This window comes from Carassius gibelio, chromosome B5 (assembly GCF_023724105.1).
Source record: "Carassius gibelio isolate Cgi1373 ecotype wild population from Czech Republic chromosome B5, carGib1.2-hapl.c, whole genome shotgun sequence".
In the NCBI taxonomy this organism is placed as follows: domain Eukaryota; kingdom Metazoa; phylum Chordata; class Actinopteri; order Cypriniformes; family Cyprinidae; genus Carassius; species Carassius gibelio.
This window is the reverse complement of record NC_068400.1, coordinates 26825731-26840896: the sequence shown is the minus strand read 5'-3', so window position 1 is coordinate 26840896 and position 15166 is coordinate 26825731. Positions and strand designations below refer to the sequence as shown.

At 37.1% G+C, this 15166-nt stretch overlaps 3 protein-coding genes across 3 annotated transcripts; 1 reads left to right on the top strand and 2 right to left on the bottom strand.

Annotated features, from left to right (window-relative positions):
- Nucleotides 1-930: 930 nt before the first annotated feature.
- mblac2 (metallo-beta-lactamase domain containing 2) lies at nucleotides 931-5066 on the bottom strand. The gene is made up of 2 exons (XM_052557353.1): nucleotides 4041-5066; nucleotides 931-3067 (listed from the first exon to the last, which is right to left on the bottom strand). Exons 1-2 carry the CDS (start codon nucleotides 4480-4482, stop codon nucleotides 2682-2684), a joined length of 828 nt encoding a protein of 275 aa, XP_052413313.1. The 5' UTR covers nucleotides 4483-5066; the 3' UTR covers nucleotides 931-2681.
- polr3g (polymerase (RNA) III (DNA directed) polypeptide G) lies at nucleotides 4733-10019 on the top strand. The gene is made up of 8 exons (XM_052557354.1): nucleotides 4733-4778; nucleotides 5252-5391; nucleotides 5461-5590; nucleotides 6880-6948; nucleotides 7021-7080; nucleotides 7160-7221; nucleotides 7322-7447; nucleotides 9815-10019. Exons 2-8 carry the CDS (start codon nucleotides 5281-5283, stop codon nucleotides 9899-9901), a joined length of 645 nt encoding a protein of 214 aa, XP_052413314.1. The 5' UTR covers nucleotides 4733-4778; nucleotides 5252-5280; the 3' UTR covers nucleotides 9902-10019.
- A 133-nt stretch (nucleotides 10020-10152) lies between these two features.
- On the bottom strand, nucleotides 10153-14481 carry lysmd3 (LysM, putative peptidoglycan-binding, domain containing 3). Its single transcript, XM_052557352.1, has 3 exons — nucleotides 14248-14481; nucleotides 13173-13442; nucleotides 10153-11436 (listed from the first exon to the last, which is right to left on the bottom strand). The coding sequence occupies exons 2-3, from the start codon at nucleotides 13434-13436 to the stop codon at nucleotides 10795-10797; spliced, it is 906 nt and encodes a 301-aa protein (XP_052413312.1). The 5' UTR covers nucleotides 13437-13442; nucleotides 14248-14481; the 3' UTR covers nucleotides 10153-10794.
- Nucleotides 14482-15166: the final 685 nt, after the last annotated feature.

The window sequence follows — 15166 nt, the reverse complement described above, 5'->3', positions numbered from 1 at the left end:
TCAGTTCAGTTGTCAACTTTAGGGTCAATAATACTTTTCATTGTTTTCTAGGTCCAGGAATCGGCCTACATATGACTCACGCAAAAAGCCTGCTGCGGCTATTCCATACAAAATCAATACCACGCTGAAATATTACAGCAAATCTCCACCGTCTTTGATGTAAACCACGCGGAATATCCACAGTATGAGAATTCAAGCCAAAAGGACAAAAATCCATTTCTAAGTCCGTCATGTAAGCTGACCAAAATCTAATCAAGCTTGTTTGCGAACAGAGCCGGTTCCGTTTTTCTCATGGAAACTCCATCATTTCATTGGAGCCCTATCACCTTTAAAAATAACAGTAACCACCTCTTGTAGGTCAAGTCAGACAAATAGTCCCCTGGATATAATTAGCCATCTGTCAGCAGCCATCAATTCACCCTGACTGAAAGCCGTGTCAAACAGTACTTAGGAATTTCAACCAGATCTGTGACTGCCAAACGTATGTATTTCAAAAGACACACTGCCAGAACAAAACTTGGCCCAAAAAATATTTCAAGAGATTTGTAAGGAAATTAATGCCACATCCAATCCATCATGACTAGCCTAAGGGGATAAGGCTTGCGGTTAGCGATATGTGAGAAAATGTCAAGTTTTTAAAACGAAGGAAGTGCCAACTTCTTTGGGGAATTTTAAAAAGGAGGGACTTTTGCCAAATATCACTGACTTTAGTTTGATGCTCCTCTACTTCAGCTCTGTATTTCCAATGTGACTGGAAACGTGCTGGCATAACAGGGTCAATGTCTCCATCTTGTGGTTGTAATACTTTTGCTCACAGGGGTATTAAACACCAATAGAATAGTGAAATTCTCTCTTGACACATTGCAGAACTACAAATTAAATAATATCAACAAACACAGAAAGAGAAGAATAACACAAAGACTCAATGTATACAGAATTGAAAGTGAGTATATTGTTAAACAGGTGCCTGGGCATTAAAACAGTTGTTATCAAGGCATTGTGAGATATTAGTTTGTTTACTCTCCAAGATGCACTAAATATAGCGTTAGTTCTGCTCATTTTGCCTGGATTCAAGGGATCCCTGAGCAGAAACATAGTGCACAAATACTGTACATGCTCACTTCAACTGTAGATTCAGAATAGATATATTATATCGCTACCCATCACATTCACACAAACACGTCAGCATTATGAAAATTACATAAAAAATGTCAAGCAGCATATTTGTAGTTTGGCAACTTAAATGAGTGACTTGATGTTAGCCATTCTCACAGCTCCACCATCATCTCATTTTATACATCATTTCCTTTCATAAACTCACAAAAGATGTTTTTGAACACTAAAGAGGAGGCCCTTTGAATTATTGTCAGATTAAACTAAGGCAGTGAATTATTGAGAGGGAAAAACAACATTTGGCTTTCACGAACTACCTACGGTCACCCACGTTGACTTATGTGCTTCAATATAAAAATTACTAATACAAATGAATCAAAGTCATTGTGCAGTTTGCAAAGAAGTACGTAGCAAAGAGAACTACTAGTATGGAGGCAGTGTTATGAAACTAAACCAAACAAAAATCATTGTTCAGCATCTTTCAGTAAAGGCTAGTCAGTTTTCTGGACTAATATGACTGCCGCTGAAAGATCATGATTTTGTTTGTACTCTAGAAAACGCACTTCGGTCACACACACACAACACAGTTCACTGTGAGCCTACAGAATAATAGAATGACGCTGGATCCATGCTGTGCTACATCAATATCTCATGCAGATACTGCCATAGAGAACAAGTCAACAGTTGGCTACTAATATATCTTGTCTCCCATTTTTTTTTTCAATACATCGCTTTCTCTTCAAAGCCAATTCATCTGAAACAGATCAGATTACGGTAAGAGGTGACTGGAAGATTATGTCTGCTACAATGTGTTTTACGAGGGATTTTTTATTTATTTATCTCTAGACATACCAAATATTTACCTGTGGAAACCTTTGTATGATGATAATCTTTATGAAAGGTGCAGTGTGTAATTTCCACATCATTAGTGACCAAAATGGAATTAAAAAAACAATACGGAGTCGAAATAAGAAGTTTCTACAAACATTTGATCCTGGAATGTGGAGTCCAAAACCATTACATATATATATATATATATATATATATATTTTTTTTTTTTTTTTTCCCAAACGAGTTATAAATAAAATAATAATAATAATAATAATAATAATAATAATATCATTATAATGTATTATTATAATATATTATTAATTAACTTTGTCACAATCTAAACTGCACCAATACATGATCTTTTTTTTTTTTTTACTCTAAATTGCATCAGTAAAGTCTGTCTGATTGAGTTGACCAATGAAACGGGCCGTGGTGCTGGATTTGCACTTAACTTGGTTATTAACTAGTTATTTATTTATTTATTTTAGTCCTTTAGATATCTCTACACATTATTGTTGAAAATTACAAACAGCACCTTTAAAACATGACAATGTTTACTATTCTTCTTGATGCTTTGATGGATATTATGCAGCTTTTTTTCATTATTTTAATCCTTGATCACAAATAATATTATCAAATTGTATCCTGTATATCATTAGCACACTGTATTGCTCAGTGTTTTCATATATTGAGGTCTGCAATGACATGTTGTTGCATAGTAGTCCTTTCCATCACTACTAGCAGGCACTTCTCGAGTTGGAGGCTCGAAGTGCCAGGCTGGCTAAGGACTTCACCAAGCAGGTGGAGGCTCTGTGGCAGGCGCCGGCACTAGCGATGTAGTTGGAGGCTAACCGGTGTAGACGCTTGCTCCCAAAAGTGTTATAATGGCCAGGCATGACCTGGTCAATCTCCTCTTTATCGACCATCTTAACCAGCCTTTCGCAGCTACGAATGTAATCGTTTATCCGGCTGTAGGGAAGCCAATCAATCATGGATCCATCATAGACCACGTCTCCACTGAACAGAATTTTGTTCTCCTTGTCATGGAGACAAATGCTGCCTCTGGAATGGCCCGGCATGTGGAGAACAGTAAGCTGTCGGTCTCCAAGGTTGATAACGTCGCCTGGAGAAGGAGGAAAGGAAGGAAATGTGGGAACTGGATATTGTCACTGCATTGCAGCACTGACACAGCAGAAGCTGTATCGACTGATGCACAAGTTATGAAGCAGAGAAGGATTTGTGAGGTATATTATGCAGAGGTAAGGGTTCATTTATAATTAGTACAGCTGAGATATCATTTCCATGACTTTTACAGTCAATTACTGGATAAGAATCCAGATATAATAATTTATTTTGACTGCATTCACAAAGACTACTTTCTTACTGATTAAATGTTTTCAGCTAAGCATACATTTTTAACTGTATTTAAATTTAACTATATATACTTAAAAAAAAAAAAAATGATAGCCTGAATGCACTGTAAGTCGCTTTGGATAAAAGCGTCTGCTAAATGCATGAATTTAATTTCATTTAATTTTTTTATTTAAACATGTACAATACAACACAATACACACTGTAGACATTCTGTGTGTCACCTTAACATCTGGAGATGCACTGACATGAAAAAACATGAACATCTGAACTGAACATCTATTGAATATCTATCCATATGCAGTAGCACAACACACTGCAAAACAGTCCATTCACAGAGAGTTATGGGGAGGAAGTCACGTATGATGTACTCTGATTTTGCTGAGTTTCTGCCAATAGTCCACTATAATGGTGTTTTTACCATCAAGGAAATGAAGCCACATTAGACAGTGGGCTTGCTTTTCACTAACCACTGACATGCCTCTGGTGAGTCAATCATGATCTGATTTGTTTCGATCTTTTTCAAGAGCTCTTCAAAGATATTATGCAAGGCTGTCCAGAATGAAGTCATGCAATTCCGTATGCATCGGTATTCTGGAGTAATTTATGCAATAGTGTTTCTTCAAAGTCAAAGATATATATATATACACACACACACACACACATATTTAGTGTTGTATGCATTACAATAATATTATAGTCATGCAAACTGTATAATAGCCCACCTTCTTGTAATATATGTGTTGGTGTGACCGCCTTGACTCTGTACTGTCTTGCTCGCCATCCAGGCGATGGATCCTCCACGATCTCGCGGTCAGATAACCACGTCACTGTCTCGAAGTTGTCCCCATTAGCCAGAGCATCCACCTCCGCCTTGTGCACGCCCACCTGTTGAAACTGATGCAGCCCACCCGAATGATCAAAATGCACATGCGTGCCAATAGCTAAAAGCGGGTTCTTGCGCTTTGAATCGTCCCCTAGCAGCCCTTTACTATTGATGTATTCGGGCAGACTCCGTAAACCCAGTCCGGTATCTATGACCACGTCCTGATGGGACCCGCGTATGAGCCAGATATTCGCCCTGTTCCCCGATTCATAAAACCGCTCCTGGATCCAAAACATGCCATTTTCCAGCGACTTATGCGCGTACCAGTCAGTCGCAGACATCTCCAATACATTCAAGAGGTTATTACTGCATAAAAGATTAAATATATGGCTGTTAACCTATAATTTTGGTTTCAAATCCTAGCTGCTGCAGCTGCAGAAAGGACGCTGAACCCTGTTCCGCAAGCGCAGCACGTCATCGACAGTAACGACATGACGTGCTGGAGAGTCGAAATACTATTGGTCAATGCGGCAATAGGCACCACCCAAGTCATGCATATTAACAATCTAAAATACTATTTAATTGCATACAGGCAGGTACTCATTTTATATTAGTTCAAAGGCCGTGATAGCACAAGGTAAGCAATTGCACCTCAAATAACTGTTGCTCCAACGCGTCCAGCTGCCTTAATGGTACAGTTTTAAAGAAATGCTGGATGTTGCCAATTATTTTCTCACCCACGTAACGTAACTTACATGTTTCAAACGCAGTGGATCCTCATTTCCAAAATCTTATAAAAATAATCCATACGAAATTATTTCCCGTCTTCTGAAGCAACATGATAACGTTGAGATTTTGAAGTAACGTTAATTGTCCAAAGATAATCTTCCTCCAGCGAAGTCTATTACCAAATATTATTAGCGATGGCATTTGATAAAAAAATGGCGCGTTTTAGGTTTAACAAAACATGACGCCAAAAAAAGAACGCGCGTCACGTGATTTACCACGACGCAATGCGTTTACAACGCCACCAGTAATTATGTCCGAAAACAACGTCAATATTTTTATACTTTGGCCAGTTGATATGTTATCAGCAATTCGATCACACAGGAAATATAAGGAATATCTGACTGGCCAAAATGGCTGGAAAAGGCAGAGGAATAGCAGCATTCACTTTCAACATCGAGGCCCTGGGTCTCTCCAGAGGGTCCATGCCAGAAACCCAAAGAGGGCCAACTCCACTCTTCCCAGTGAGTTGTCTTCTTCTTCATAGCCTATGCACCACATCATCTGGGATATAATTCGGCGCTCGTTTTCAGCAAATTGAATATAAACCAGTGCCTTTGAAAGCTGGAGAGGATGAAGATTATATGAGAGCTTTGAAACAAGAGATGAGAGGACGAATGAAAGATCTCCCATTTAACATAAAACCCCATGCAGGAAAGGGAGGTGAGTAGTAGCCTTTATTTAATTTTGGTAACATATAATACCTATTGCTTCGTACTTGGGGTATTAGTATTTCTGAGATAATCATATTGTAAAAGTGGATGACTGAGTGAGAGCACTGAGGGCAATGTTGTGTTTTAACAGTGGCCTGAAGACATTAAATCTATTTAACTACGTTTAAGTGAAATAGTATAACTGATTAGGGAAAGTATAATCTTGAAAATAGTTGTGACATGTTATCTTATTGTTTTATTATTTTTTTTACAATATTACATATAGTTGGTTGAGTGAACAATCTTGTGCACTCAACCAACTGTATTTATTATTGCTGCTGTTCATAATGTACATAAAACCCTACATGCTGTTGTTCATAATGTGTGTATATATAATTATCCTACATTGCATTCTTGTTTATATTCTGTACATACTCTGCTTAATACTGTATATAGCAACTCCACTGTACATTCTGTAAATCATACCCTTACTCTGCACTATTATGTATATAAAACACTATATTCTTGCACTTCTGGTTAGATGCTAACTGCATTTCATTAGCTCTGTACTTGTACTCTGCATTAGAGCTGTAATCGGGCCTTAAAAGTTAGGCCCGACAGGACCCGAGCCCGACAGGTTTTGGCCCGAACCCGACAAGTACATTTTGATCGACAGCTTTTTTTTTAAAGCCCGAACCCGTTTACAGCCCGACATTATTCAAATGCGCGCACGCACACAGCTCTTTTGCCTTTTGTCAACAATGAGTAATTTATTCATGTTTTAACATAATTTACTCATAACTAACGTAGACTAGACCACTTGGAAGTTGGAATAAAGAAATAAAATAAGTCCTCTGTGACATCGTAACATCTCAGCATTCTAGACATAGGCTCATTTAACCTATAAATAGACCAACGCACCAATAAAAACGAGTAATTAAAAAAAAAATTAAGATACATTTTAAATTAAGATGGGTATTTGGCAATAACGAAATTAAGATAAAGGCTCCGCCGGATTTGCTTTATTTAATAAAAGAATAATGCCAACATTAGCGTAAATACTCTGTCAACATTATGCATTTAAGACTCAATGAATATTTAGTTATCATTTCCCCATCGGGTTCGGGCAAAGGGTCCCATCGGGTTCGGGCAAAGATCTTCAGCTCTACTCTGCATAATGACACTAAAGTTGAACCTAATCTAATCTAAAAGTAAAATATGAAAAGTCAGAGATTTAGAAGTGATCTTTTTCTTTTTTTTTTAAGTGTTTGCCAATGTGCTCACCAGTATAATTCACAGATGTGGAGAGGTATAAGGAGAAATACACAAGAGAAATTAAAAGAATTGAAGATGATAACTGGACACCAGGTAATACAGGAATAACTTGTGATTATTATTTAAATTGGCTAATTTCAGACAAATTATAAACTTCCTTTGTAGATTGGAACCGTCTTCCAAAGGAGCTGAAGCCACAAAAGAAGATTATTAAAAAGAAAAGAGGTCATTTCAAATATTCAGAAACCCATCACTAAACAAACAGCATTTTTTAATAACCTGTAAATGATTTAAATATTTACAGATACTACGAAAAATGCAAAGATCTCAAGTAAGGACAAGGTGGAAGTGTTGAATAAACTTGATGTACGTTCATGTTGTAGATCATCACATACTAAACTTATTAAATTAACTGCATTATATATATTTGGAATATGATGTTGTCTCATTTGCGCTTGTTTTTCAGGAACTTGAAAAGAAGGGAGACGTAAAATCAGATGAGGAGGATGAAGCAGAGGGAGGGAAGAAGGAAGATGGGGAAGAAGGGGAAGAAGAAGAAATTGAAGCAGAATATGATGAAGAGCTTGAAGAGGTAAAAGGTTTTTAAGGTTTAACCATTCCTTCTCAAATGCATCTGTCACATGTTGTACATGAAAATTTAACCAAAATGTATTTTAAGTGAAACCTTAATCTAACTATAACACTTAAAGAGCCACACAGATGGGAAATCAAAAATTACCCATATTACAGTGTATGATGTAGCTGTCCATCAGTGTAAACAATGTGCAAAGTAATTAAACCAAAAAGTACACGATTTATAAAGTTATTGGCTTCTAAAGTAAGGAGTCGACTCTGAATCGCTGAAACGAGTCGTTATAGATTTCAAATCTTTTGCCCATCTCTATGTACGTCACTAGGAGCACTTTGCATAATAATCTCCGCCTACCGTCTTGGGAGAAACGGAACTCTGACCCCCCCCCCCCCCCCCCCCCCCCCAAAACACACACACACCGATTGTAAAGGCAAGTTTGTTTTATTTTCACTGCCAAAGAATGAAGATCAGAAGAACCAATGGCTAAAATTCATTTTTACCAGAGCAGTACAACAAATCCCTTTTGTTGTGTTCACAACATTTCACTGATGTTTCATTCACATTCACTGCTTTTCTAATCTCGGTGAGTACAAGGCGGGATTTTCAAAGCGTTAATGGCCATAAAAGAGGGTTCATTACCAACCTTGTTTAGACCAACGAGCATCTCCGAATCACAACGCAAAGTATGATTATGAAGTTATGTGTTTGTTTTCTCCCGAGCGTCTTATCAGTATGTGTGCTGTCTGCAGCCTTTTTTTCTGCGCTGATCTTCATGTACAAACACGTCATTAAAATGAAGTGTAACTCCGTGAATACTCAACGAAGAGACATGAGAGCGATATCTATAGAAAGCTTGACATGTCTTCTTTAAAACTAAATAAGTGCTGCTAACAGATATTCTGTGATAAAGTAATCCATATGAAAACAACGCGATGTACGTTTTTCATGTCTCCCTTCATTATATCTAATGTGAACACGCCCCCGCGCTGAACGCGCTATTCAGATTCAAACTGAAGCGCGCGGCTTGAATACGACCACACAGAAGAAAAAGCAGCGAGACTGTTCAAGTTTTTTATTTTACTTTTTGCTTCGCGATGAGAGGAATAAGACCTAATTCACCCCAAAAAGATGCTAATGCATTGTTTAAAATGAAGTTGTGTGCGGAACAACCAATCAAACCTGACTATGTCAGTTGACCAATCAGAACACAGTATGCTACCGAAAGGTGGGGTTTAAGGAAACTGAATCTTTTGAACAGCTTTGCGCGTACCATTTGGGGATCTCTGAGAATTGAGGTAATTTTAAAATGATATTTTGACAAAATGACAATGTTTTTTAACCTTTGATGGATTTAAACCTATTGTACAGGACTTATAAACAGTGATAGGAAGCTTAGAATTTTCATCTTACTGGCTCTTTAAAGGAGTCATCGGATGCGAAATGCACTTTTACAAGATGCTTGAACTGAAATGTGTGTTTGCATTGTGTGTACATATTCACCCTATAATGCTCAATCTAACCAGCCTTTTTTTTTTTTTTTTTTTTTTTATCTAGTTAAATTAGGGGTGCACAATATATATCCACCAATAATTTATGTGCATCTTGTCAGGAAAGCCAGGTCTCTAATCAGCGGTAAATTCCATCATGTGCGTGATTTGCAGAGCAGCGTTTACTTGACAGTGGCGTTTCAGCAGACTTGACTAGCATCTTACCTTAGACCCGCCTTGTGTGTGTGTCTATCTATCTATCTATCTATCTATCTATATATATATATATAACACACACACACACACACATTTACTCCCGACATCAGAGCCTGAAGCTGCAGTGGATTACATTTGTTTCTGAAGTGAATGCACCCCCGATCTACGTAAATTTGTCTCTGTTCGTGTGTAAGGTTTTTTTATTTTTAATGCATCTTTGCAAATCACCTTTCCTAATAATGTGCGAATTAGGGAGTTCTATGACGACTGCAGTTAAAGTAAACCGCCTCTCTGAGAGTGGCTTGAAAGAGAGGGGCGGGGTCAGCAGAGCTCATTTGCATTTAAAGTGGAATGCAATAAAACTGCGTACAGTAGATTGAGCTGTTTATGACCGGGTATAAATGGCGTTGTATTACTCTACCACTGAGAAATTTTAGCCAAACTATGTTACAAACTTTTCATTAAGACCCTAAAGAAGCATATCAGCTTGTGGAAATTGGGCATCCAATGATCCATTTAAATAGTGAATGTTTAAAACGAAATGTGTCTGTGCAAAGCTAAAAGCAACTGATTTGACAGCACAGAGTATTTTAGTACATGACAGTCATGTTTGAATAATCAATAACATATGCATGTTCAAATAATTTTTTCTTTTTCCTCATAGGAAAATGACTACATAGCAAGCTACTTTGAAGATGGTGATGATTACGGGGGAGGAAGTGATGACAACATGGATGAAGCCACTTACTAGCAAAAAAATTAATAAATAAATACCCTCAATTAAAAAAAAAAAACATTAAATCATAGCATGCAGAAGAATTATGTATTAATAGGTATGTACTATATAAAGGCACTAGATTTAATTGATACACTTCATGTCTTCAAAGAGCAGTTTCATAGGTATAAAAATAAGATTCAGATTAATTATATAGATTGTCTATAATGGTATCATTTAATATAAATGATTATAAAATTCAAAGCTTAAAAATTGGGAGATTCTGATACTAAAATAATTCCTTTATTTTCAACCTGCATCTACAGGATGAAGGCACATACTGTTCAAATGTCATTAGTGTACTCCATGTTTCATAGAAATGCTTACATCTCTGCTACTTCAATGGAATCTAACATGTCTGAGAATCTTTTACAAATCATCCCTGTGCTCTTGCTAGAAGAAACAAAAAACAGGAATCCATTATGGTTCCATTAAGTTTTTTCTTTTTCACAAGCAAAGTAAAAAAAAAAAAAAAATTAAAACCAGCAACTTTTCAATTTTTTTTTTATACCATCATTTGCAATACTGAATCTGGATTCTACATTTTCTAAAATAAATTACCATGTTTATTTCCCTGACAACCAGACAGTGGCAGCAAATATCCTACACAACATATCATCTGTTTGCCATTGATGCAAACTACGAGCTTAATAAAGGTACAGAGATACACTGGCTCATGAGGGACACACACAAAACAAAACCAGCAATCAACTGCAAAATGTATCAAGGACAATTGCTGACAGGACTGGAATCATTTCATGATTACTCGATTCTCTCACGTGTTTCAGTTAATTTAACTTAAAATGTGGTTCCGCTTATACCTTCCATTAATCTCTCCAAATCAATTCCTGGTGATTTTAAGTGCCCCGTTATGTTTCCTGTTCATGCTTAACAAAATGTTGCTGTTTAGGAGCAGGCTGTAGGTGAGAGGCAGCACTGGTCCGTGGTAACCCATGAGGCTCAGCAGCAGCTGCCTGTGTTGGTCTAGGCCTGATAGAGTCAATGGTAGTATGGTTGCTAACATCTGCTTTTATCAAAACTTCATAGTATAACAGGTAAAAAACAGGTGTAACTATGCCCACGACCAACATGATGGCAACTGCGGTCCACCATCTCATTCCCCAGTCAGCGCCATAGTATGGGTCTTTCTTTTGGGCGGGTCTCCGCTCAGGGTCTCCCAAAAGCGGCTGCTCCAGCGAGGACACAACCTCGTTCAGGCCGCTCCTGGAAGGGTCAGATGACTTGATGAGAAGTTGAATGTCCTTGTCCTTCTCCTGCAGGAAGCACTCCACACTGTCCACAGATGAGGAAGAGGATGTGGAATCTAAAGAAGCTCCAGAAATCATGATCTCTGAGATTCGACGAGTGCAGCCTGGTGAGCTGCTTTTGTGGGCAGTGGTATTGTGAGTTTCTGTGAATGAGCTGAACTTTCTCACAGGGATCTTTATGGAACGCAGAGCAAAGAAGTCCTGCTCAGTTAGAAGGTTGTTGGCCCGCTTTATGTCTGCAACCTGAGATAACAAGAATGAAAATCAATAATGTACAGTGTATAGCTTTACGGATTACAATGGAACGTTGTGAGGTTCAGAACTAAGTAAGACCAGTGACAACTTTTCTGTGATTATTAGGGGAGAGCACCTTCTAGGCTATAATTTAAATACATTCATTAATTAATTCTCAAAACTGCAATGAACGACAGCGATAACCATTAGTCCAAGATTGCCACAGTGTAACGTTTACCACAGCATTTATTACTTTTTCTAACTAAGGGAAAATGAAGTAGGTTTTGGCTTGTGTGAACGAGTGGAGATGGAAATAGTTTGCATATTCATAGATCCACCTCTCCTCAATGACGTAAAGGTGTAAAGTTACAATCAGTGTTGGGGGTAACGCATTACAAGTAATGACTATGACGCAAAACTGCCAAATAAAATGTTAACACCAATATTTTATGTATTTAATCCCATTTTATTAACCACTGTCTTTGCTGCTGACCTTCAATATTCCAATTCAACCATAATAAGCAAAAAATTTAGATAAACTAACATTTATGCATCATTGTTTTTGTTTTTATTAATATTAATATTGCTAAAGTGTGTTGAATCAACTTGCGTTCTACAGTACGGACGTGGATTTCTCCTTCAGCCCGAGGCTTATTCCTTTCACTTTTTGGTGTGAAAGGGCTTTCACGTTTGCTAAAAATATAACTTTAAGTTAAAAAACAAAAAAGCAAGCTCAGCCCATATTTAAAAAGTAACACAAAAGACATAACTTTGATTATCGAAGACAAGTTTTAAGGGACAAAATTTGTGACTGCGGGGGTGGGGGGGGGGATTTAAAGGGATAGTTCAACCAAACCTTCATTTATCTTCAGAACATAAATTTAGATATTTTTTATGAAATCCAAGAATATGACCCTTCACAGACAGCACGGTCCTACCACGGTCAAGGCACAGAAACGTAGTAAGGACATTGGTACAATAACCGTTCATTCTCTTAACAAGGTTTCATTTAATTTCAAATAGTTTGTTTTAGGACCACCTTTGTTGATTTTAATCATTATAGCCGTATGATCTCTTAATACCGAAGTTTCAACTTTTACGAATTAAATATCATCTGCACTATGCAGAAATTGCCAAAACTTGATACGTAAGTGTTTAATCAGATCATTATTTTTTCAGGTATAGTCTGATGACGTAGAACTGACACAAAACACGCATGTGCTGCACTTTGTTTACATTCAGAGGAAACCAAAATATCATCATCGTACTCTCCAAAATGGTGCCAGAGTAACTCGGAGGAAAATAATTGTTTAATAAAGTCATTATTTTTGTTTTCTTAGCGCACAAAAAGTATTCTTGTAGCTTCCTAAAATTACAGTTGAACCACTGATGTCCTTACTATGGTTCTGTGCCTTGACTGTGGTAGTACCCTTGCTGTCTATGGAGGGTCAGAAAGCTCTTGAATTTTATCAAAAATATCTTAATTCGTGTTTCTAAGATGAATCAGGGTCTTACAGGTTTGGAACAACATGAGGGTGAGCAATGACAACATTTTCATTTTTGGACTAAACCTGTCCCTTTAGAAATTAAATTTTTACGTTGAATTAATAAAATTATTATTCTAGATTTCAAGTATAATGTTATACAACAATATACTTTACATTCACATAAGATTTCATGGTCATGCCTGTTGCATTTCTATAAACATACTGAAACAGAAAAACAACAAGGGAACTCTGACTTACAGTACAGAAATATTGCAGAGAAATACTGATCAGCGTATCTCCCTCTTTTATGTCCCGTATCAAGTAGACAATATCGTCCTTGCGATCTGTAGATGTGCTCCTGCGATGCCTCTCCCTGCCTCTGGAACGCAGCTCAAAGGTCTCTCCATCCTCCTCGGAGTAGTCAGTCTCTGAGTTGTGTCCAAAAGCAGACATGTGACCACCTGTGGGAGGCTGCACTGTGGTTGCAAACTGGAAACCATTGTGCTGGTTCCTTCCAGTCATTTTTCACTGTAAAAGGAACAAAAGGCAGATGAATTAAGTTTTTGTTGGACATGCGTGTGCTTCACAAACTCTGTTTGGTGGTTATGAGGTTAACATTACTTGGAAATAGCTGAGGTTAGGAAAAATTGGATAAGCACGGATATCTTATTTGGCATACTCTGCAGTGTCTAACAGCTAGCACTGCTGATAAAACCAAATTCAACCTTGGACGACGTTGACAGAAGCTATTTTAGGAATTTTTACTAGCTAATTTATGTTGAAACCGCAAAAAATATTAACCAGTTTTTCCATGTGAACTGGATTTCTTACGTGGCCTGACACTCGCAGTTAGCGCTGACTAGCAGCTAACGTTACACATGTATTAGCATGTAAACATGACTTCAAACGATTAACATACACGTTTTATCTTCAAGAAAACAACCAAGACATCTGACCTAACAGTTTTTAAGCACACGAAGTAAACGCTAAACAGCTAACTTCGGAGTACTGAATAAAATCACTTTATAAGGTTTATAAAAAAAGGCTAAGTAGCTCAGTTAGCATTTTATTTTAGCCAGCGTTACGCAACAGAACTTTAATATATCATCAGAATAAATAAACGAAATAGTAATAGAAACGCAATTCCTGTAAACATATCACCCTGTTATTCAACAATACTTAGCACCCTGAAATCATCTTTGGTAAACAGGGTCAATGATCTCGTGCTAATGATGCTAACCAACTTTAGATCAACAAACGGTGATTTACTATCCATTTCGATTTCAGGTAATAAACTAGATAATCTTCTGTTTATCATTTTGGTGCGGTTTACCTGAGAAACGAATGTGGTCCGCTTGACTTTAGTGATTATAGCATTCTCCAGTTTCCGCTATGTGCCTCATTACTTCAACTGCTGGATTACTGGAGACAGACTGAGAAGCCACGTCAACACAGAGACAGCGTGAGCACGCACTGACATCATCGACATCGCTCTGCGTTTCCCTTACATCATCAACAACTTCGGGTACGTATAAAGATGATGATTATTCTTCTTCTTCTTCTTCTTTTAACTTTTTTATGGCGGATGGCAAACCAACTTTTTGGTGCATTTACCGCCACCGACTGGACTGGAGTGTGAAGCACTGATAGACAAATGACAAAAAAAAAAAAAAAAAAAAAACAATTCTATATGTATATTAAATTCTGTTAATTATTCCTATTTCTTTAATGTATTTTATAATAACACCATATATTCTTCTTTGTCCTGCTTTCTCGTTCAAAAGACTTATCATATTGAATGATTCAACACCCATGTTTTTAACTTCATTAATGAGCTTTAACCTTTCTTTTTCATATTTTTTACATTTCATTAAAACATGTTCTATAGTTTCAGGCTGATTACAATAAATACATTTACCTGATTCATGTTTTCCTATTTTAAACAATGAATGATTTAATCTGGTATGTCCTATTCGAATGCGTGAGATAATTGTATCTTCTTTCCTGTTCTTAAAAACACTTCTTCCATTTCCATTTACTTTCTGTTGAATATTATACATAAACCTGCCCTTGTTATCACAGTTCCATTCATCTTGCCATTTGTTATTCATGAATTCTTTTATTTTCCCTATAACTTCATTTTTGCTCAGAGTCACATGAATATCTATTTCTGTATGTTTAAGAGCTTGTTTAGCAAGCTTATCAACCACTTCATTGGCCTCCACTCCCACATGAGCAGGAACCCACATAAA